The sequence below is a fragment of the Mastigoproctus giganteus genome, chromosome 4, assembly GCF_048544385.1.
Source record: "Mastigoproctus giganteus isolate SK-2022 chromosome 4, ASM4854438v1, whole genome shotgun sequence".
Taxonomy (NCBI): Eukaryota; Metazoa; Arthropoda; class Arachnida; order Uropygi; family Thelyphonidae; genus Mastigoproctus; species Mastigoproctus giganteus.
Genome location: NC_143578.1, coordinates 62,514,600 through 62,540,260, shown reverse-complemented (window position 1 = coordinate 62,540,260; position 25,661 = coordinate 62,514,600). Strand labels below are relative to the sequence as shown.

The window sequence follows — 25,661 nt, the reverse complement described above, 5'->3', positions numbered from 1 at the left end:
AATAAATTTATGCTTAATAAATTGTATATTAATACACTTAATTTGTTGTTCTTATTCTGAAAATATTACTACTAAAGTAACAACATCAGGAGAAAAAAAATTTCAGAGTACTTTTCATATCCTTTTAATTTTCAATTTTTTCTGATAGTAAAGAATGAGTACCGGCACCTATTTTTTTTTACAAAAAAAGCACTGACTATAACTGATGTTTTCAACTTATTAATTAAATAAACCTTACAATACAATGAGATATAAAATGGCAACAGGCACTATTTAATGTGAAAATGAAAAAATTATCAAAAAATTAATAGCAAAAAAAAGGTCAGAGGGTCTCAAAAAAACCACTCTTTGATCCAAGAAAATATCTTGTCAGAAGATATTGTGTATTTAAAATATATATATATATATATATATATATACAGGGGGTTCAAAATGTGATACAAGTAATGATAGACCTGTTAGTTTAACTTGTGTTCTGGGGAAAATAATGGCATCACTAGTTAAAGAAGCATTGCAGGATCATCTAGACAAGACTGCAGTAATAGTTAAGACACAGCATGGGTTTGTTAAAGGGAGGCCTTGTCTGACTAATTTGATTGGATACTATGATGTGGTCACAAAGGAACTGAATGCCAAAAATAATTTTGATATCATATACTTGGATTTCAGGAAAGCTTTTGATACTGTTGCACATGGAAGACTGCTGTACAAATTGGAGAGGTATGGCATTAAGGGTAAGTTGCTACAATGGATAAAGGGATGGTTGAGTGGGAGACGACAGAGAGTGGTAATAAATGAACACTGCTCTTCGTGGACAAATGTTATTAGTGGAGCTCCCCAGGGTTCAGTGTTGGGGCCATTGTTGTTTTGTATATTTATCAATGATATTGATGATGATATATCAGGTTTAATGTCCAAGTTTGCAGATGATACAAAGTTCGCAGGGCTGTTAACGACAGTAAGGACAGTATGCTACTCCAGCTGGATCTAGATAAGTTGGGCAAATGGGCTGAGAAGTGGCAACTGAAGTTTAACATTGACAAATGCAAGTACTGCATATGGGTAGCAATAACCAAAGAGAAACCTACCAACTGTGTGGTACTATGCTCAGGGAAGTGGAAAGTGAAAAAGACTTTGGGGTAATTGTGCAGTCAAATATGAAGTTTGCTGAGCAATGCAGATGGGCTGTCAGGGCAGGTCATGGAGTTTTGTCCATGATATATAGGAATTTTGCTAGCAGGGACAGGGAGGTATGATTATCCCATTATACAAGGCAATAGTATAACCTAGAGTACTGTGTACAGGTCTGGAGGCCTCATTTTAGGAAGGATGTAGAGTTGCTAGAACGAGTACAAAGAAGGGCAACAAGATTGATGAGGGGAACAAAAGGATACTCTCATGAAGAAAGGCTTAAGTTCTGAAAATTGCAGCGCCTGGAGAGTAGTCACCTGCGAGGTGATCTGATTGAGGTGTATAAGGCCTTGAATGGGTTGAGCAAGCTGAATGCTGATGGGATTCTTCCTATTGCTCAGATTAAGAATCTGAAGGGGCATAGATTCAAATTGAGGAAAGACAGTTGTAGAATAAATGTGTGTAAATTTGCCTTTAGCCAGTGGATAGTTGATTGGTGGAACAGACTTCCATCTTTTGTTGTGGAAGTTGATAGCCTAAATAAATTTAAGGCTGAGCTAGGTAGGCATTTGGAACAAATGGAGGGGTGAAAAGGAGGGTTTTTTTTTTTTGGCTGATGCTGCATAAGCTTGCTTTCTTGCATTCTGTGCCTGTGTTAATACTGTATATTAAATGCACTATGGTTTGGTACATTATAACCATAGTAGCTGATGTGCCAGTAATATCCAAAATAACAATGGAAATATTTGATGTATTTTTATTAAACAGAATTTAGATAAACTATTTATTCCTCCCAATTTCAGAACCAGAAGAAGAAGTTATAGCGGAAGACTATGATGATCTCACCAAAAGAGTTGAACCACAAGAAGAAACAAAAGATGAAGAAGAAGAGGAAGTGGAAGAAAACAAAGAAAATGTAGTTCTTAGCTGCCCAAATAAGTGGTGTATATACCATGAGTGCACAAATTTTTGCAAAGAAATGTGGAAAGAAGGTAAACAACAGCCATCACCTGCTACAGAACGTAAACGGTTAAAAATGTTAAAAAAATATCCTCTTCCTGAAGGGTGGCATGAAGTGTATGATATAGGAACGTAAGTAATGTTATGCATGATTTTCTTTAAACCAATAATAGTATATTAATTTTGTGCCAGTGTGTATATATATATATATACCCCACCAAAATTATTTAACAGCCACTATTAAAGCAAAGTTAGGCATGAGTGTGTAATAAAGATTGAATTCAGAATGAATTAATAGAAAATGCCAGAGATGGACCAGTATAGAACACAGTATAAGGGAATGGTCAGGCCACACCTGTAGTACTGCATGCAGGTCTGGAGGCCTCATTTTAATAAGGACATAGAGTTGCTTGAACGAGTACAGAGAAGGGCAACAAGATTGGTGAGGGAGAACGAAGGGATTCTCTTACCAAGAAGGGGCCCCAGGTGCCAAGCATTTGTGACTGAGCAATTTCTATGTGCCTTTCAGTGCGATTTCCAAAAAGAGATATATAGTTATTTTACGTTCCTCTTATTAAGCAATCTATTTATTTTAAAGTACTTGTACAGAACAAGAAAGGAAAGCCACCTTTCTTTTTCTCATAGTTTTATTATTACTAACCCCCTACTACTTTTTGCTTGGTCACACCAGGCAGTGCTCCTGCCTTCCCGTGGCAGGGCCAGAAACCTTGGCAGAAAAGCTCATCTGCCAAGGGCCAAAAGGAGCAAAGATGGAGCACAATGTTTAGCCACCTTTAGAGCCGACAAACTCTCAGCCACAGACTGAAAATGATTATGGCAGTTCACAACCCAAGAAGTTGAAAACAAATTCAGCAACATAAGAATTTCCTCCCTTTCTAATTTTACATTCACTTTCAGAACAACCTCTCAGGAAATTATCTCCTTTCCTCATCCAGAAACACCTGGAGAATATTGCAGGATTTCCTAAGACTTTTTTTTTTTTTTTTGGAGCATTAGCAACTAAGGCCATATTGCTCCGGGAATATGCGATGGTCATTCCCTTGACCTTTCTGCATCCTCCGTATTTGGTGGTGACGGGCTCGAACCCTGGTCTAATCAAGAAGCATGTGCTATTCACTGCTGCTCCTTCCCACCTGGCTACGGAGGCGGCCCTAAGACTGTGAAGAGGCTGCAATCTGGAGACCTACTTTTAGAAACAACAAACTGTAGACATTCAGAGAAACTCGTACACAACTTTCAAATTTTGCTGGAATACCAATTAAAGTATCTCCCTATGCTACCCTAAATATATCCAAAGTTGTGATTTCTAGCTGGGATCTGTTGAATTTAACAGAGGATGAAATAACTCAAGAGCTTTACAATCAAAATGTTATTGCATCAAAAAGAATTGTGATTAATAAAGACAATAACCTTACACCTACCAGAAATATTATCCTTACATTTAATTCCCCAAACCTACCGTTGACGGTAGGTTTGGGGAATTAAAAAGCTGGTTATCTGCTTTGCCGTGTTCTTCCATATATTCCCAATCCCTTGAAATGCTACAAGTGCCAAAAGTATGGTCACTCTCAGACGACATGTAGAGGAAACCCAGTTTGTCCCAACTGTGGATCTTCCAATCACATTCAGTCTGAATGTTTGGTGACAGAAAAGACTTATCCCAACTGCAAAGGTAACCATCCTGCATATTCTAAAACTTGTGAGAGTTGGAAAATTGAGAAAAAAATTGTTAAATATAACGTTGAGAATAAGGTAAGTGTTTAAGAAGCAAGCAAAATAATTGCTCCTACTATGCCCAAATGTACCTATGCAACTGGTGCTCAAAAACAACAAACAGTGTCAACCCAAACTGATGTCACCATCCCCTCAAACATATCAGTCTCTGACTAGGCTTGAGCTCTCCTCTTTCAGCAAAAGTCCAGTATCCCTAAGCACTCAGACCAGGCAAGTAACACTCCTCTTACAATACCAGCAACATCTGCTTCCCCTCCAGTGATTGCTAGTACATCACATAGTCAAAGTTGCAATTCAAGAAAGAATATCCAAGAATCATCCATGGATGCTGATTATTCTTCCAACCAGCACAATCCAGTTCTAGAAATATATGTGGAAGAAGATATAGACTCTGGACGGCCTACATTTCCAAGATACAGCATCTTGTAATCATCTCAAGTAATGCATTACATTTTACAATGGAATTGAAGAGGACTTCATAGCAATATCGATGATATTCATTACCTTATTCATTGCTACTCTCCGATTGGTTTCTGCTTACAGGAAACCTATTTAAATTCTCAAATTTCCACCTCCACGAAGAACTACTCTATATATCGAAAATATCACATTACATTGAATACTACCCATGGTGGTGTGGCCATCTCGATCAACTCACAAATCCCAGCCAAACAAATTGTTCCTCAAACAGAAATTGAAGCCGTTGCTGTACGTTTCATTACGCATATTGCAATAATGCTTGTTTCGATCTATCTCCCACCAAATCACACCTTCTCTTACAAAGATCTTGAAGACCTTCTAATACAATTACCTCCCCCAGTTTGTCTTTTGGGAGATTTCAATAGCCACAACCCCTTATGGGGATCTTTTAAATTAGATAGATATGGCCAACTAATTGAAACCCTTCTGGATAAGCAAAACCTTACCATCCTTAATGGACCCTGGGTGCCAAGTGTTTTTCGAGACCAAGTGATATTACTGTGACTTATAGAGTGCTTTTGAAAAGTGATTAAAGTTATTTTTAAGTTCCCATCTTTCTCTCAACAGTCTTATTTAAAACAGTTCTATACTTTAAAAACCAAAAGTTAGAACGCAGAAAGGAAACTCACCTTTCTTTACCTTTTTTATATATTTCTAGTTTCCACTAACCAACTAACCCTTCAACCACTTGTCCTCCTAGCGGCACTGCTCCTGCCTCCCCGTGGCAGGGCTGGAAACCTTGGCAGGAAAGGCCTCTTGCCAAGTCAGTATGGTTTCTGGAGAAAAAGATGTACGCTTGATCTCATTATCAAGGCCGAAACAAATATCCGGAATGCATTCCTGAGAAATGAACACCTAGTCATGGTATGTGTTGACATCGAAAAAGCCTTTGATGCAACTTGGCGATATGGGATTCTTCAGGATTTGCATAAATTTGGACTTCGGGGTCATCTCCCAAAATTTATTAAGAATTTTTTAGGCAATAGATCCTTTCAGGTCCGATTCCACTCTTCATTATCTCGTGCATATGTACAAGAAGAGGGAGTTCCCCAAGGATCGGTGTTGAGCGCCACACTCTTTGCCATTAGGATTGATTCTATTACCAAGTGCATACCTAACACAGTTGACGCATACTTGTATGCTGACGATCTTGCCAAGTCATGTCATTCTCAAAATATGAGACTTATTGAAAGACAACTACAAGGCACCATTAACAAAATAGTCTCTTGGGCCAAAAACAATGGATATCGGCTTTCTAAACCAAAAACGACTGCTGTGCACTTCTGTCGCAAACGTTCTTTACATCCGGATCCAGACCTTCATTTGGGTTCTCATTGTATTACTTTCCAACCTAGTATTAGATTTCTTGGTGTAATATTTGATAAAAAATTAAACTTCCTGGAACATATAAAACATATTCGTACAAGCTGTCTCAGAAAACTAAATCTTCTCAGAGTAATTTCTTCTATGTCATGGGGTGCAGATCGTTACGTGCTGTTACATCTATACCGCTCACTGATCAGATCCCGGTTAGACTATGGGTCTCCTGCATATGACTCAGCCAGGCCAAGTGTATTGTGAAATGGCTCGATCCTGTACATCACAGTGCACTAAGAGTTGCACTGGGGGCTTTTCACACATCACCAATCTTAAGCCTCTATACCGAAGCCTATGAACCACCGTTACACCGTAGGCGAGAAACACTACTACTAAATTATGCAGCCAAAATCAGCAGTCTCCCACGTCATCCCATGTGGCAATGCCTCTTCATGCCAAAATGGAGAGAAATCTATCAAACTAAACTGCGTTACAACAAACCATCTGGCATTAGGCTTCAAGCTTTGATCACAAGCTGGGGTCTGAAGTTTTCTAACACTATCCAGGATACTAGCATGGAAACCCAGCCATGGCTTTCCATGGCTCCAGTACATATTGATAGACTTTTTCAGCAATGGGGAAAGAATAACTTCCCCGATATCAACATTAGACAGATACATATGGCTCACTCCACCGAGTTTAGCAGCTTCATTCAGCTATACACAGATGGATCCAAAACTGGTAATAAAGTTGGCACAGCTGTAGTACTACCAAATGCCACCATCTCTGACAGCTCCCACCAGAATGCAGTACTTATACCTCCGAGTTATATGGTATTCTACTAGCCCTAGAGAATATAAAAGAAGCCTCGTATGCTAAATCCATCATATATACGGACTCGTTAAGTGCTGTTAATGCTCTACAGTGTAAATCCTTCCCTAGTCATCCTCTGATACAGAAAATTTTGGCACAGTTAGTTACACTTCATGGACGTGGACAGCTCGTAATATTTTGCTGGATCCCTGGACACGTTGGAATCCCAGGAAACGAGCAAGCAGATTTAGCTGCTAAAATTGCTACAAATGTGATGCCATCTAATTTCAGGACTCCTTATAGTGATCATAAGTCCTTTATCAAACAGACATATAAAGAAGTGTGGACACGCTTGTGGAAAGATCAGACAAATAATAAACTTTTTGAAATCAAGAGAGAACCTAAACAGTGGCAATCCAGCCTGAGCCTGAGACGAAACAGAAAGGAAGAAACTATTCTAGCCAGATTATGCATTGATCATACTTTCCTCACTCATAGCTATCTACTAACAAACAGTGACCCTCCACAATGCAGTAATTGTTTATGCCCACTAACAGTAAAGCATATCATCATAGAATGCCCGCAATATCAAAAAGAACGGAAAACAGCCTTTTCCTCTAATTTTCATAATTACAATAATTTAACACTACAGTGTGTCCTAGGAGATCGAGAGAACATGGATGACATTTTTCTTTTTCTAAAATTTATTAATAAATATCACCTTATCTGAACCGCTATCTCTTGTAAGAAAAACGAAGGAAATATAAGACAGTAATTAGTGCATTATAGCCTAAGTTGCTGATGCACCAATAAATCTAACAAACAACAACAACAACAACAACAACCTCCCCTGAGTCCAAAGAAGCTCTCATAATTATGGCTAAGGGTTTGCTTACTTCCTCTGCTGCCTCCTTTAATATAAATGGATAGATCCCATCCACCCCGGGTGCCTTTTTTATGTTTATCTTCAACAATTTCTCCTCCACTTTACTCTCAGTTATTACAAGATTCTGTAGCTTACTACCAGAGTTGAATACACCTTTGGCATTCCCCTCGCTGAATAACTCCTCATGTGTGAATGTTGATGGAAAATATTCATTTAGTTTGTTAGCTACCTGAGCAGGATCATCAACAGTTGATCCATCGATATCAAGTGGACCAATCTGATTCATCCCCTTCCTTCTAGAGTTTACATAAGTAAAGAACTCTTTGCTGTTTTTCTTTGCATCCCTTGCCAAAGATTTCTCGTAATCTGCCTTTGCCTGCCTAACCTCCTTTGTAACTTGGTTACAGATCAACTTGTATCTATCATAGGCTTCTGTGTCACGTGTTAATTTGTATGTATCCCATGCATTTTTCTTCTCTGTCATATGTCTCATTAGTTCATCTGACATCCATTTAGGCCTAAACCTTGAACAATGTTTCTTAGTTGGTATGTAAAGCCTAGTAGCTTCCGAGATAAGTTCTTCGAATGCTTCCCATTTTGAATTTGCTGTTGGTAACATCATCAGTTGGTCCCACTGTATAGAATTATAGATAATAGATAATAGAGGTCAAATTCTAGAGAAACTACTTGATAAGCTCAACCTAGTACTCTTGAATGACAGGACACTCACATATATACGTTTAACCACAGGAACTAGCACAGCTATAGTGCTAGTTCCTGTGGTTTTTATATGCTTTACCACTTTTCTATATGCTCTCCATCAATATACCCTCTACTGGAGTGGGCAGTTTATAATGATCCCCCGAGTAGTGATCATTATACAATAAGGATTACTTTAAATGAACCTATCCCTTGTCAGCCAGAAAGAGCTCCAAAGTGGAGATTAGATAAGGCAAACTGGGCAAGATACAAGCAGCTGCCAATATTAGAACAGCAACAAATCCAGCAGGTATCAATTGACTCGGCAGTGAAATATGTGACTGACAAACTCCTCCAGGTTGCAAAATTAACAATACCAAAAACTTCATCAAAATTTCTCATACATCCAAAACTGTGGTGGAACGATGCATGTTCCCTGGCAAAATTCGAGAAAATCAAAGCGTGGAATATTTTCCGAAGACACCCTACCACAACCAACTTGATACTTTTCAAAAAGGCAAGGGCGAATGTCAGATGCATTACTAAGATTAGTAAGAAAAAAATCTTGGATCCGTTTTGCATCTACGATTACTAGGAAAACAGACAGCCAGAAAGTTTGGGACAGAATAAATAAAATAAACAACAAATATCAAAAAATTTCTCCTCCTTTTATAAAATGGAATTGACAAGATATAGCCAAACCTAAAGACATAGCAAATGCTCTTTTAGATGGTAGAAGTTTTAAATGGTAGAACCTTTGAAAAAATATCAGATAGTAACTCCTATGAGGTAGCTTTCCAAAAACATAAAGCCCATGCAGAAACATATAAATAAATTAAATTTCTCTAGTAAAAACAAAGAATGCTATAACCAACCTTTCACCTTCAGAGAATTTTATAAAGCCATTTCACAGACAAAGCAAAAAAGTGCAGCTGGTCCAGATGAAATAGTATATAGGATGGTACAGAAATTAGATGAGAAATCATTGATATCATTACTCCTCTTATATAACAGAATATACCTGGAAAATTCCTTTCCGAACCAATGGTGCCATGCAATAGTCTTATCCTTTCCACAACCAGATAAAGATCGCACAAATCCAAATCACTATCACCCAATAACCTTAATCAGCTGCCTTGAAAAAATGGCAAATGCCTGACTAATGTGGTTTTTAGAAACCTATAACCTAATAAACTCAGCCCAGTGTGGTTTCAGAAAAAACAGGTGCACCTAGACTTAATGATAAAAGCGGAAAACAACATAAAAACTGCCTTCTTAAGAAAACAGCACTTAGTAATGATATTTTTCAATATTGAAAAGGGCATATGACACAGCATGGCAATACGGAATACTTAGAGACATTTATAACTTTAGAAAGAGAGGACATCTACCAATGTATATCCAAAATTTTTTGCAACAACGAACTTTCCAAGTTAAGATATTAACCACACTATTCGAAGTCCTTGTGCAGCAAGAGAGAGTACCACAGGAATCAGTACTCAATGCTACCCTGTTTGCCATAAAAATCAGCTCAATAGCTAAACAAGTACTGAATACCATAGATGCAGCACTTTATGTTGATTATTTCAGCATTTCTTGTCAATCACAAAACATGCGAACAATAGAGCGTCAATTACAAACAACAATTAATAAAATAACTGCATGGACTGAAAACAATGGATTTAAAATCTCTAAGCAAAAGACAGTAGGAATACACGTTTGCTGGAAAAGAAAAGCTAGAAGAAGTAATCCAAATAACATCCAGTACAAATTTTCTCAGATTAACCCTAGATAAGAAACTGACCTTTTTAGATCACATAAAGCATCTTAGAATAAACTGTCTAAAGAAATTAAATATTCTGAGAGTCATATCTGCAACAAATTGGGGAGCAGACAGGTACACCTTGTTACATCCATATAGAAGCTTGATAAGATCCAAACTCGATTACGAAGCACCTGTTTACAGCTCTGCAAAACCAAGTACATTAAGATGGTTAGACCCTGTACACCATAGTGCACTATGCATAGCCTTGGGAGCATTCCGTACTTCTCCAGTTCAAAGTCTCTATGCTGAGACTTATGAACCACCACTTCACCTCAGAAGACAAGAACTCCTATCTTATGCAGCTAAAATAAAGTGTTTTCCAAACCATCCTGTGTTCAAAACATTATATACACCAATATGGGAAAATTGTATAGAATACACCCAACAGTTAATAAACCAGCAAACATATGCATCAAGGAGCTACTTCCAATTTGGTCTCTTGATTTCAACAAACTAGCTATCATACAAAATGCACCAAGACCTCCCTGGGAAATAATATCACCACTCTTGGGGAAGACATTCCTTACCAGGAAGCAGCTTTCAACAACTACATGCTGCATATCTAGAGAAATATCCACAGTATGTGCAAATATATACAGATGGATCGAAAACCAATACAAAAGTAGGTGCGGCAGCAGTTTTCTCTGATACTACAATAATCCAAGTTCTCCCAACAGAATGTAGAATCTTCACAGCTGAGCTACAAGCAGAATTTAGCAATAGACCAAATATGGCAGCAAAAGCTGCCCCATAGTCTAACCTTAACAGATTCCCTCAGTATAATGTAAGAAATATAATGTGACACAAGGGATTTCCATCCAACTCTGAGACAAATCCAAGTCACCCTAAACAAAATCCTTAAAAACAAAACAAAACAAGATGTTACCTTTTGTTGGATTCCTGAACATATGGGAATTAAAGGAAATGAACAAGCAGACCATGCAGCAAAAATGTCAACAGGCACCATTTCTTCAACCACCAAAGTACCATTTACAGACTACAGACATAGTATCAAAGTGAACAGCAAAAAACAGTGGCAAAGAATATGGAGCGAGCAAACTCATAATAAACTTTTTCAAATTAAACCAATTTTAAAGCAGTGGAAATCCAGTGAAAGAGATGTCCGAAAAGAAGAAGTAACCCTTGCCAGGTTACAGATAGGGCACACATACCTAACCCATTCCTATCTACTTAAAGCCGAAGAACCACCTCAATGCAGTCAGCGCCATGTACAACAAACAGTTAAACATTTACTACTAGATTGTACAGCCTTTATAAATGAAAGAAAAATAGCTTTTAGGTAACTAAAATTCAAGGCGCTCTAGTTTTGGAAAACATTTTAAGTGAATTAGATAGTATGAATCAGAGCTGTAATACTCAATATGTTCTACGTTGATAATAATATTAGTAAATTAATAAGAGGAGTTTACCTCAATATAGTACGTGGAACACTTCCGTATGATACCCTCCAGAAATTAAAACGGAAAAAACGAAAAAATCGACAACTTACCGGTCCATTAAAGTAAAATATAAATAATTAAAGTAAAATATAAATAATTAAATAATCAATTTAACACAATTCAAAATCAATTCAAAACAATTAAAATTAAAATTAACGCAATTAAAAGAATAACGAAAATATATAAGGAAGGAAGATCGTTTTGAATATTTTCGTTATTCTTTTAATTGCGTTAATTTTAATTTTAATTGTTTTGAATTGATTTTGAATTGTGTTAAATTGATTATTTAATTATTTATATTTTACTTTAATTATTTATATTTTACTTTAATGGACCGGTAAGTTGTCGATTTTTTCGTTTTTTCCGTTTTAATTTCTGGAGGGTATCATACGGAAGTGTTCCACGTACTATATTGAGGTAAACTCCTCTTATTAATTTACTAATTTTAAGTGAAGAAAATAATATGAGAAGTTTTTTACTACCTAAAATCAATAGGCTTATATAATCAGATTTAAAACACAAAAATCACTGCAAGTCAATGAATCCATTTGAACTCTATCTCTTCATGAAGTCAGGTATTACTTAGATCTAAAATTTGAAAGAAACCAGACTAGGAAAGCAAAACCAAGAGAGGTGCATTATGGCCACAGAAGCCGATGCGCCAACAACTAATAATTAACAACAACCATTCTTAATACTTGTGGACCTACTTACATAAAATTGCCAACTGGACAAACTTCTGTAGTTGATCTCTTGATATGCTCCCCGATACTGTTTCCAGTCATGGATGATCCAGTGGGCAGTGACCTTTTCCAATTATTTGTAATCTGTTACCAAAACCTTGCAGGAAATGGAAATTCTCTGTAGCCAACTGGGTCAAATTTCAGTCAGCAATTACACTGAATGAAGAAATTAAGCGATTACAACCCATAGATGAAGTGGCAGAATATATCATATCCCAATTATTATCAGCTGCTAAAAACTCAATTCCATTGATAAATCCTCCGGCTCGAGCGAAATTTTAACTACTGGTGGAATGATGAATTCACAAAAACAAAGAGGGAAAAAAATAAAGCGTAGAATTTATTTAGACGAGCCCCAACCACAGCTAATCTCATTAACTATAAGAAACGAAGGGCAAAAGCTCGTTTCATACAAAGACAAGCCAAGAAAGATTCCTGCACTCGGTTTCTTTCCGCTGTAAATAGAAAACTGATTCCAGATTAATATGGAAGAAAATTAGACAGCTTTCTGGCAAGTTTCCAACTATCCCTTCCACAATTCTTTCATGGAATGGGCAAGAACTCTCTGCTCCTCGAGATAAAGCAAATGCCTTGGGAAAAACTTTTGCCCAAGTCTCATCAGCATCAAGCTATTTGCAGGAATTGCAGAAAATTAAGACCATTACTGAATTGCAACCCTTCAACTTTCCCACCTCTTTAATCTTACCATATAACCAGCCTCTTCAGTATTTGGAACTTGTACAAGCCATTAGAACAACACACAACAGTGCAGCAGGGCCCGATGGAATATATTACATCATGTTACAGCACCTTGATGGCAAACAATTGTGGCTGCTGCTGTTATTTTATAATCGAATATTTCTGGAAAGTTTCTCTTCACAGCAGTCAACAGGTAATGAATTACTTTCATCCACCTCAACTGAGCTTTGATACTTATTTTCTTCAATGGGGTAAGAATCTTCTACTGATTCTTAGCAGTAGTGGAAAGTGTGCCTTGCACAGTGGAAAGAATCTTCTACTGATTCTTAACCTGAAACAATTCGATGCAAGTCATATTAAGAGCTATATTGATTTCCTGCCTATTTATACCAATGGGTCCAAATCTCAATCAGCCTTTGGAGCAGCAGCAGTGTTTCCTTCTACTATTATTTCAGCTTCCCTTCCACCTGAGTATAGCAACTTTTCTGCAGAACTACATAGAATGAAACTAGCTCTAGAAAATCTGAATCTTTACCCATCTCCAAAATATTTAATTTACACTGACTCTCTCAGCTCAATTAAAGCCATACAAAATCCCTCCTATACAAATCGTCCTGTTTTAAACCAAATCAAGAAGTCGCTCTTGAAAATTGAACACCGTCAACAATTAGTGAACTTTTGTTGGATTCCAGCACATTCAGGGATAAAGGGAAATGAATTGTCATATATATCTGCAAAAAATTCGTCAACATTAGATTTGACCTCTGTCCATATTCCAGACTCGGACTGGAATGTCATGATAGCAGCAGCATGCCTTGCACAGTGGAAAGAACTATGGAACACCCAGACTAATAATAAACTTTTGCAATTGAAACAGGAACCAAAATTTTGGCACTTGAGCATCCAGACAACAAGAAGGGAAGAAGTGGTACTTGCACGGGCAAGAATAGGGCATACTTATCTGACCCATCTCCATCTATTTACCGGTGATGATCCTCCTCAGTGTCTACGCTGCTCAGCAGAACTAACAGTCAAACATATTCTTAATGACTCTCTTCGCTATCAACAGGACAGAGCATCAGTCCTGCTTTCTTTAACAAATCTTCAAGAACTGAGATCACTAGAGCATATTATTGGCGATCAGGCAAATATTAATGAACTTTTCAGCTTTCTGAAAAATATTGGAATAGTTATATAAAATGAAATTGAAACGGCTTTATTTCTGAATTATTTCCTAACACATCCCTATGTACAGGTGCACTATAGCCAGTGTAGCTTATGTGCCATTACACACACACACACACACACACACACACACACACACACACACACACACACACACACACACACACACACACACACACACTCTCTCACTCACTCACTCACTCTTACCAAGAAAGGCTTAAGTTCTGAAAATTGCAGCATCTGGACACGAGGCACCTGCGAGGTAGTCTGATTGAGGTGTATAAGGCCTTCAATGGGTCGAACAGGCTCAGTTCTGATGTGATTTTTCCTCTTGCTCGATAATGAACCTGAGGGGTCATATAACCTGTAGCAGTTATACTGCAGAATTATATGCAATAAAATTAGCCTTAGAGAATATAAACACTTACCACAATGCTAGCAGTGTAATACAGTCTATTCCGGTTATTTGGGACACATCGGGCTAGTTTTTGTGCATTTTGGCACATTAAGCGGCTGCCCCAATTATCCGAAGTTTCACGTAAATAGTTAAAAATACAATGGATCCCTGCTTTACATTTGATTCACTGTACAATAAAAATAACATTATCACGGACTCACCATAGTAAAGTACCATTCACTATACGATGTGTAGAAGCGCCATCATTGTGATCACGTTTGTGAATTGAATTTTAATTCTCTTAAAACGGCGATTCTAATTAGCAAAAATAGGAGGAAATTTATCCACATGCTATAAAAGTAAAGATATATTAAGCACAAATTTACCTTTTATTACCTTACCAATTAAAAAATTAAATGATACATGAAAATCGGAAGAATATACATGATAATCGGAATAATTAATACGTACTGTAATATGTACATACTAACTAGTTGATATTTCTGTTCACAGACATTTGTGGAAGGAGGTTAAAATTTAAAACAGTAAAAAGATAAGCAATCAATAACAAAGAACACAGCACACACAAATTGCAAGTAACACGATATGCGCAAGTGAGAACGGAGTGAGTAACGAGTTACAAAGCTTTAAAAATAGGAATGAAGAGAAGATTCTGAAAATAAATTTTTTTATATGATTGAAGATTCCATGGAAGTGTAAACACATTTCAGCACAATAACCCACAGAATTCTAGCTGTTGGTATTATCGCAAATTCAATAAGATTGAGTTTACTATTCGTTTATTGATAGATTGCACTAACAGAAAAGCCTAATTAACAGGTAACTGCTAATTGTTTTATGGTTGTGACCTCCACAAATCCGACCGAGGTACGGTCGGAGAAAATCGTAGGGTAATCTTCAGCGCTGCGGTCTCCTGCCCCGATTAAACGGCATGTTGTCCCAATTAAGCAAAGTAAACCCTGGCAATTTTCTCGTTTGGGTTCTGTTTTTTAAGATTTGCCCCAAATAAACGGCTGCCCCGATTAACCGGAATCCACTGTATATACCGATTCCATGAGTGCAGTATCTGCACTGAACAATAAGTATTCAATATCGCATCCCATCATAAAACAAATCTTATCCCGTTTAAATCATCTACAATGTAAAAATCACTCATTGAAATTTTGCCGTATCCCATGGCATTCTGGTATCACAGGTAATGAGAGAACAGATCAGGAAGCCAAACAACCGAACAGTACAACACCAGCAAAATACCAAGTGCCATATATAGATTATATAAAGCATATTAAAAAAATCTATACATTTCAGTGGTCCGAAACTTGGAAGTCACAAATAAACAACCAGTTGCTCCAAATAAAAGAGAAACCAGAATTATGGAATTCTAGCTGCAGACAAAACAGACAGGAAGAGGTTGTACTAGCGAGATTATGCATACACACTCAACCCTGTACCTGCTCATGGAGGATGACCCACCGCTATGCATGCACTGTTCATTGCCACTTACTGTAAAACATATACTCCTAGATTGTATGTATTATGCTCATATCAGAAAAAGTGCTTTCATTCACTGTTGAGATTACAAGAACCTATATCACTTGTCCATATTATTGGAAATCATGCAAATATAAATGAGGTATTCAGTTTTCTCAAGCAAATATAAATATATGAATTCCTATGATACAAAAATCGGACCGATTAAGTACATAAAATTATAATAAAAGAATAGGCACATTTTGGCCCCAGTTGCCATTGTGCCCAAAAACATCCATACCAATCCAATACACAAACTCAGAATGCAGAAAATAAACTTAACAAACTATATTAGAATGTGGGTAATAATATGGAACAACTTTGGGAGTGGGGGAGAAGAATGCAAGAAAACACAACGGACTGTCAACTATCTGTATTGGAGTTCGCTAAAATGTAAGTTTAACATGATGTGATCAAATAGTGATTTACAAAATTAAATGCTAGTATACCATATTAAAGGAATTGTAAATTGCAACAAGTAGTGTCAAAGGGGGTGCCAACAAAAAATGAAAAATCAAATTACCAATAAAAAAAAAATTCAATTAAAGTATAGAATAGGGTGAATGTAGCCTCAGCTTACCTGTTCTGTATTTTAATTTTATTTTTTGTTTGATTTTTAATATTTTCTGGCATGCAATAGACATTGGCACCTCATCAGCACTACTTGTTGCAATTTGGAATAATTCCTTTAACAGTATAATGTTAAATTTTGTAAATCGTTATGTGATTACACTATGTTTAATTTACACTTTAGCGTGCATGTGTCGGTGAGTGTTTTTTATTTTTTATTTGCCCTGACTTTGATTCAAACCATTCTGTTCACAACTCCATGCATTTAAAAGTAATTTTGTCAATTGCTAATAATTTGAGAAATATATTGAATAAGAACAAAAACAATATGCAAAATTGGCTATATCTAGTATATCATTTTGAGTTACTACTGGGAATCAGAATACCAGTACATTCTCTCTCTCTCTCAGATGAATGTATAGGCTCTCCCCCTACCCCAATTTCCACTGGTTTCCAGAGCCCTCCCCTATCTTCTCTAAAAAGACATCTGATTCCCCTTCTTGGAGAGGTGTAGGGAGGGGAATGATGGAATGAAAAAATCTAATTACTCCAGTAAGGCATGCACTAGGGTTTCGGTTGAAAAATTTGCGGCAAAAATGCATGCACAGTATTCAGATAAATTTAGTATGTAACAGCTTAACATTTTATGTAAATTTGTGTTTTTTGTTTTTGTTTTGTTTCATTTCCTGATTATAACAGGTTTTTTTTTTTTTTTTCTCTATTAATATGTCTGTTATAGCGGGAGGCATTACTATTGGAATACAGCTACTGATGAAGTATCTTGGCTTCCACCTGGTCATGTACGTGCAAGAGTTTCTTTACCAGCTGAAAAATTGCGTGGTATGTATGTTCTATTTATAAAAATATGATAAAAGCATAAAATTCAATGTTAATTGCATTTTATGTATTTTATTATATATATATGCAGTTAAATTGCTCAAGCAAGATATAGCCCAGAATAAAATATAAAAAGAATGCATGTCTGAATGCCAAAGTGATATTCAGTAATTAATTGTCCTTAGAATGATTAAGTACCTCTATGAAAAAAGTAGCTCTGGGTGCCAAGCAATTGTGACTGAATGATTTCTCTGTGCTTTCATTGCGATTTTCTAATTGATGAATTTTAGTTATCTTTTTCGTTTCTCTCCTTAATAAATTCTTTTATTTAATAGCAGCTCTTTTATCAAAAGTACTGGTAGAGAGCAAGGAAGGAAAGTAACTTTTCTTTATTTTTCATATTTAATAGACTAACTCCTACTAATTTCGCTTGGTCACTCCAGACACTGCTCCTGCCTCCCCATGGTGGGGCCGGTAATGTTGACAGAAAAGGTCATCTGCCAAGGACTAAAAGGAGCCAACATGGAACAAAATATGTTTCCCTCTTTAGAATCAACAAGATGTCGGCCAGAGACAGAACACAAGCATAACTCTTCTCAACCAAAGAGGTTAAAAACCAAAAACCATTTCCTCTGCAACCGAGTTTCCTGCATTCTTAATAATGCATTCATTATCAGAACAGCCTCTTAGTAAGCTATCCCCCTTTCTAATCCAAAAACACTTGGAAAGTATTGCAGGGTCTCCCAAGATGGTTGAGACTGCAATCAGGGGACTTACTTGTAGAAACTATCAACTGCAGGCATTCTGAAAAACTCTTACAAATGACAAACATTGCTAAAATTCCAGTGAAAACTCCCCATGCAACTCCCCAACCCTAAATACGTCTTCTAAGGGTGTTATATCAAGTTGGGACCTTTTGAATGTGACAGAGGAAGAAATTAAAGAAGAGCTTCAGGAACAAAATGTAATTGCTGTCAAAAGAATCATGATCAAAAGAGACAATATACTCACACCTACCAGAAATATTATTCTCACCTTTAACAGTCCAAACCTACCCTAATCAGTAAAAGCAGGTTATGTACTCTGTCGCAGTCGTCCTTTCATTCCTAATCCATTGTAAATAAGAATGATAATGAATAATGTAAATGAGAATGATGCTTCATTACCTCAAGACATAGCTAACACTCTCGGAGAATCCTTTGCTCTAACCTCTGCCATATCCTCATACTCACCAAACTTTCAGAAATTAAAATCCCTTGCTGAAAGCAGACCCTAAATTTTAACACTGACCACCATCAAATGTACAACTGTCCCTTTACCATAATTGAACTACGGCTTGCTCTTAACAGCTCAAAACATAGTGCTGCTGGACCTGACGGAATTCACTATGTCATGTTAAAAGAGCTGAGCGAAACGTCGCTTCATGTCTTACTCCAGCTATATAACTGGGTATTCACAGAAAATACTTTCCTTGATAGCTGGCGACACTCGCATGTCATAACATTATTAAAACCTGGCAAGGATCCAATCAACCCGTGTCACTATCGACCTATTGCCCTCACCAGCTGTATGGGAAAAATAATGGAAAAAATGGTAAACTCTCGTCTCACCTGGGTGCTGAGCAAATACAACCTCATCAATCCATCGCAGTGAGGATTTTATACAGGTAGATCAACTTTAGACCTCTTGATACAAATGGAAAACCAGATTTGCCATGCCTTCTTAAGGAAGAACCGGGGTTCAAGCCCCTGACTGCTGAATACGGTCGATCTGCCAACCTGCACTGGACCAGCGTGGCAGATTGTGGTCCATTTCCCTCAGCATGAATTGTTGAGGAGGCTTCCGTCCTGCAGTGGGTTGATAATGGCTGCACTATACCTTTTTTTACCTTAAGGAAGGAACATTTGACTACAGTTTATTTTAGACATTGAGAAAGCTTTTGATATAGCTTGGTGATACGGAATTCTCCGTGATCTATATGTATTAGGCTTCAGGGGTAATATTCCAAGATTTATACAGAACTTTTTGAAGCAGCGATCCTTTCAGGTCCGCATTCAATCCACTCTTTTTCGAAAATTCATCCAAGAAGAAGGTGTTCCACAGGGCTCAGTTTTAAGTGCCACTCTATTCATTATAAAAATCAACTCAATTACCACGGTCATTCCAGCCACTGTATTTACTACTTTATATGCAGATGATTTTAGTATATCTTGTCACTCACAGAACATGAGAATGATTGAGAGACAACTGCAAGGAGCTCTTAATAAGATTATAACGTGGGCTACAGATAACGGGTTTCGCATATCATCTGAAAAAACTGTTTCAGTTCATTTCTGTAGAAGATGTAATCTCCACCCTGACCCACTTCTAAAGCTGGGGAACCATGATATACCTGTTGTGCCTACCATTCAATTCCTTGGGTTAACTTTAGATAAAAAATTTTCCTTTCTTGACCATATTAAAAAACTTAGAACCATCTGTTTCAAGAAATTAAACATTTTGAGAGTGTTATCAGCTACAACATGGGGTGCTGATCGTCATACACTCCTTCATTTATATCATGCTATTGTAAGATCAAGGTTAGACTGTGCATCACCAGTTTACAACTCTGTTAGACCTAGCATTTTGAGGGCTTTGGACCCTATTCACCATAGTGGCCTATGCATTGCTCTTGGAGCCTACCGCGCATCTCCTGTGCAGAACCTGTACGCTGAAGTTCACGATCCCCCACTCTCTCTACGAAGACAAATTTTACTGCTAAATTATGCTGTCAAAATAAAAAGCCAACCCCTGCATCCATCGTGGAAACATCTATTTACACCAGATTGGGAGAACTTGTATGCTGTTTATCCATCAATAAATCAACCCGCTGGCATACGTCTTTGCTCACTACTTGATAATTGGCAGCTTGACCTTTCTAAAATAGCCACCACTAGTTTCACGACTCCTCCATGGGCTTTTTGCCCTGCCACCTGTGATCTCACCCTTCAAGAATGGGGGGAAAGTGCTCTTTCTTAATAGAATGTAAACCAGCTTCATAAATCTCTATTTGAGAATTATGAATGTTATACTAGGATATACACAAACGGCTCCAAAACTGATCACCATGTCGGTGCTGCTATTGTTCTTCCATCATCTGTAATCTCTAATCAGTTACCTTTAGAATGCAGTATCTTTACTGCTGAACTACATGCCATACAAATGGCGCTAGAAACTATAAAATTGCATCAATTTACCCATAGTATTATTTTTACCGACTCTCTCAGTGCCCTTCTAGCTTTACAGCAACCAAGAAAGCATCATAACTACCTACTTGGTAATATTCAAAACTTGCTGGCTCATCTAGCTAAGAACACAATGAGAGTGCTGACCACGCAGCCAAATCTACTGTGTAACCAATTGATGACTCTATCAAAATTCCTTTCACCGACTATAAAAGTCTTATAATAAAAGCGAAGTATGAATTACTGGCAAACCATCTGGCAAAACCAAGAAGGTAACAAACTCCTTCGGATTAAACTGAAACTCCAGTCTTGGCCATCTAGTTTCACACTTGCAAGATTACGAATAGGACATACACACCTTACTCACCTTTATCTGCTTTCTTCCTCAGACCTGCCTTCTTGTCTGAACTGTGCCATGCTCAAATCACAGTCCAGCACATCATTGTTGACTGCCCTCTCTATAATGGAGTACGGCAAACCACTTCTTATCAAACTATGCAGCCCAAATCACACCTACTTTGCAACAAATATTAGACGACAGATCTGATATTGATGCAGTTTTCACTTTCCTAAAAAGGATAAAATGCTATGACAGAATATAATGCTTAAATCTCACATAATGCACATATCTCACTTTTAATAACGCCTGTTACCTCCTACCATTGTTTAGCGCATAATGGCCTTTAGCTGCCGTTGCACCGTAAAACATACAACAACAACAACTCTCAAAATAATCATCATATTTTAATGAAAATCGGGAGTTTGCTATTGCAGATTGATCATCATCAACAAATAGTGAAGTTTTGCTGGATTCCAGCACATTTAGGCATAAAAGGGAATGAACTGGCTGATATATCTGCCAAAAATCCATCAGCTTTATACCTAACCTCTGTCCCTATTCCAGTGCCTGATAATTCAAGCAGCATGCCATGCACAGTGGACAGAGCTGTGGCATAACCAAACAAATAACAAACTTTTCCAGTTGAAACAAGATCCAAAGTTCTGACACTCGAGCAATCAGACAGTGCGGCGGGAAGAAGTGGTACTCACATGGATGAGAATAGTACACACCCATCTGACTCACCTCCATCTACTAATGGGCGATGATTCTCCTCAGTGTCCACACTGCTTAGAATATCTAACAGTTAAACATATTCTGATTGACTGTCCACACTATCAACAACATCGAACTTCAATACTTCAAAATCTGGCTAATATTCGAGAACCGTTGGAGAGGAGGCAAATGTTAATGAACATTTCTGCTTTTTGAAACAAATTGAAGTGTATAATCATTTATGAATAGGTTTCAGTACTGAAATTAAATTGAACTGATTTCATTGTTAATTATTTTCTAATATTCCTACAAATAGGCACAATATAGCCATAATAGCTAATGTGCCAATAAACAACCATATCTCCCCCCCCCCACACACACAAAAAGTTTTTCAGTTTGTTGATTAACACACTAATTGCCATGAGAAACCAAGACACAGAATTTGTCTTGGTTTATTAAGCATAAGCCTCATGACAGTATTTATGCACAGTTCATGTACTGTGCAACCAGCATAACTGTACTGTAGTAGGCTTATTCTGCTTGAACAGCATATTCTTTAATGTAAAATGAATCTTGGATGGCCTGGCAGACCAAATATAAATTTGTCTTCAATTTTTTTTTTTGGATTGGTCATAGTATAATTATATTTTTGAGAAAATACAAGTTGAGGCCACTAGGATCAATTTTTTATTAATGTTATGGCAGTTAGCTTGTTAATCTGTCTAAATCCTCTTATGTGGCATTTAGTCTTTTGCACTTTTTTCTGACTTTGAAGCATTTTGTTAATGTAATTCCAATGCATCAGTCCCCAGTTCATGAAATAAGTTCTGTGACATAAGCATTGGGAGATCAAAATTGAGAGTAGGAGTGTGCTATAGGCCTAATGACTCTGATGAGTATAATAAGAAACTGTACAGAGAAATAGAGTGGGCCAGTACATCAGAGAGTCTTATAATGGGGGATTTTAATTTCCCAGATATTGACTGGAATTTGTGGGTTGGTCACTCACACACTAGCAAGGCTTTTGTGGATTTATTGGATGATTGTTTTCTACATCAGCATGTTCGGGAGGCAACTAGAGGGAGTAATACTCTTGATTTGATTATCAGTAGTGATTCTTCATGCATTAAGAATCTGCAGATAAATGAACCACTAGGTGGCAGTGATCACAGTGTGCTGAAGTAGGATTTACTCAAAGAGGTGACTACCATTAGGGGTAAAGGAAAGGGTTATTGCTTTCATAAAGGCGACTACGGTGGACTGAGACAGTATTTAAATTCTATACAGTGGGACCAACGGAAGATGTTACCAACAGCAAATTCAAAATGGGAAGCATTCAAAGAACTTATCTTGGAAGCTACTAGGCTTTACATACCAACTAAGAAATATTGTTAGGGCCTAAATGGATGCCAGATGAATTAATGAGACATATGGCAGAGAAGAAAAATGCATGGGATACGTACAAATTAACACGTGACACAGAAGCCTATGATAGATACAAGTTGATCTGTAACCAAGTTACAAAGGAGGTTAGGCGGGCAAAGGCAGATTACGATAAATCTTTGGCAAGGGATGGGATGCAAAGAAAAACAGCAATGAGTTCTTTATTTATGTAAACTCTAGAAGGAAAGGGATGAATCAGATTGGTCCACTTGATATCGATGGGTCAACTGTTGATGATCCTGCTCAGGTAGCTAACAAACTAAATGAATATTTTGCATCGACATTCACACATGAGGAGTTATTCAGCGAGGGGAATGCCAAAGGTGTATTCAACTCTGGCAGTAAGCTAGAGAATCTTGTAATAACTGAGAGTAAAGTGGAGGAGAAATTGTTGAAGATAAACACAAGAAAGGCATCCACGGTGGATGGGATCTATCCAGTTATATTAAAGGAGGCAGCAAAGGAAGTAAGCAAATCCTTAGCCATAATTATCAGAGGTACCCATGGACTGGAGATGTGCAAATGTGACCCCAATTCACAAAGGAGGATCAAAGGAGTTTAACTTCTGTTTCAGGAAAATTAATGGAGGCACTGGTTAAAGAAGCACTGCAGGATCATCTGGACAAAACTTCAGTTATAGCTCGGACACAGCATGGTTTTGTTAAGGGGAAGTCTTGCCTGACCAATTTGATTGGATACTATGATGCAGTCACAAAAGAACTGGATGCAGGGAATGACTTTGATATTATATACTTGGATCTTAGAAAGGCTTTTGATACTGTTGCACATGGAAGACTGCTGCACAAATTGGAGCAGTGTGGCATTGGAGGCAAATTGCTGCTATGGATAAAGGGATGGTTGAGGGGGAGAAGACAGAGTGGTAATCAATGGACACTGCTCATCATGGACTAATGTTATTAGTGGAGTCCCTCAGGGTTCAGTGTTGGGTCCATTATTGTTTTCTGTATTTATAAATGATATATTGATGATGGTATATTAAGCTTAATGTCCAAGTTTGCAGATGATACAAAGGTTGGCAGGGTTGTCAAGGACACTACTGACACTATGCTGCTGCAACAGGATCTGGAAAGGTTGAGCAGATGGGCTGAGAGGTGGCAAATGAAGTTTAATATTGACAAATGTAAAGTACTACATATGGGGAAACAGCAACACCAGAGCAACGTACCAACTCTGTAGTACTACATTGACAGTGGTAGAGAATGAAAAGGACCTGGGGGTAATTGTGCAGGCATATATGAAGTTCTCTGAGCAATGCAGACGGGCTGCAAGAGTAGCTCATGGTGTCTTGTCAATGATATACAGGAATTTTTCTAGCAGGCATAAGGAGGTGATTATTCCCTTGTATAAGCAATGGTCATTCTACACCTTGAGCAGATGTACAAAGTATTGATCTGCTTATGTTCAATCTCTGTTGAAGAGGACTGAGAAACCCCATTAACCAATTGGTTGAGTTGGTACATAAGATGAATCTGGATTCAGATTTGTATATCAGAGATGCTCAATATAAGAAGGAAGTTTTATTAAGATTTTGTGCTTATTGGATTATTTGTATTATGTGACGAGTCTGCATTGAGCTGTTGCCTTTATTTTTATGGCAGTAAAGGATTTTATATATTTAAATATCTTCAGTTGTGATAGGAGGACTTTGTAAAATTTAATTTAGTTTTTTTTTTTTTTTTTTTTTCATTTGAATAAAAGTTTATAAGGAAAAAAAAAGAAGAAAATTGGGACAAAGTTATCCGTAGGTTGGATAACTTTGTCCTACGCATGAATTTCTATTAAAATCACGCACAAATTCAGTTGTAAAACAAAGGTAGTGTAGCAGTTATTGGACAAATCTGTGCTATTAATGTGCATTTATTTTTACACTTCTGTGATAAATATGAATAATAATGATATTAAAAACATATTTATGCGATATGTACACATTTGTTTATTTCAGACATTTAAAAAGACCTCTCTTTGACATTTTGGGCATTTTATTTTGACTTTTTTTTTTTTTTTTTTTTTGGACCATGGTTAATTTTATCTTCACAACACCAGCTATCGAATAAAATATGTTTCTTCCTGGGCCATTTCCAAAACTTCTTATATTGCACTATAATACCTTTTTCCTTTTGTATTGAATGATAAAGGTGTGATCTCTGGTATCCGAGTATTCATTATCCGTGTCGCCGCAGTTACGAGGATTTGAAAATTAAAAAATGAAAGATTTTCCCTTGAGAAAATTGACCAAGCACTTGAATATTTTTTTTGTGAGAACGATCATGATCGTGTAACAAATGTTAAGTGCAAAGTTAAAGATATAACTAAATGCTACAACACAATTTTATCTGAAAAAAATATGATAAAAAAAAAAAAGAAGAACACGAACAACTCTGGATTCAGTCTATTTGTAGAACTGAAAAATAGTGTAACTTCAATAAACTTTACTTAACCTTACATTGTGTGACATATTATAATAAAAAATGCCTAATAAAATAATTTTGTCATTTTTAATTTCCTTCATCCATTTTTTACTATGTACAAGTACATAATAAAAATTACTATATAATATTGGTGTAGATACACCATATCTACTCATCCTTCACAACGAGTTGCCCATGTATTG

General features: G+C 37.0%; 1 protein-coding gene across 1 annotated transcript in view; it reads left to right on the top strand.

The window, feature by feature from the left end:
- Positions 1–25,661, top strand: part of PQBP1 (poly-glutamine tract binding protein 1) — a 172,478-nt gene that overhangs the window by 20,977 nt on the left and 125,840 nt on the right. Inside the window, exons 2-3 of the mRNA XM_090372746.1 lie at positions 1,935–2,223; positions 17,211–17,311. Coding sequence (XP_090228872.1) covers positions 1,935–2,223; positions 17,211–17,311 — 390 coding nt within the window. The remainder of the gene's footprint in view (positions 1–1,934; positions 2,224–17,210; positions 17,312–25,661) is intronic.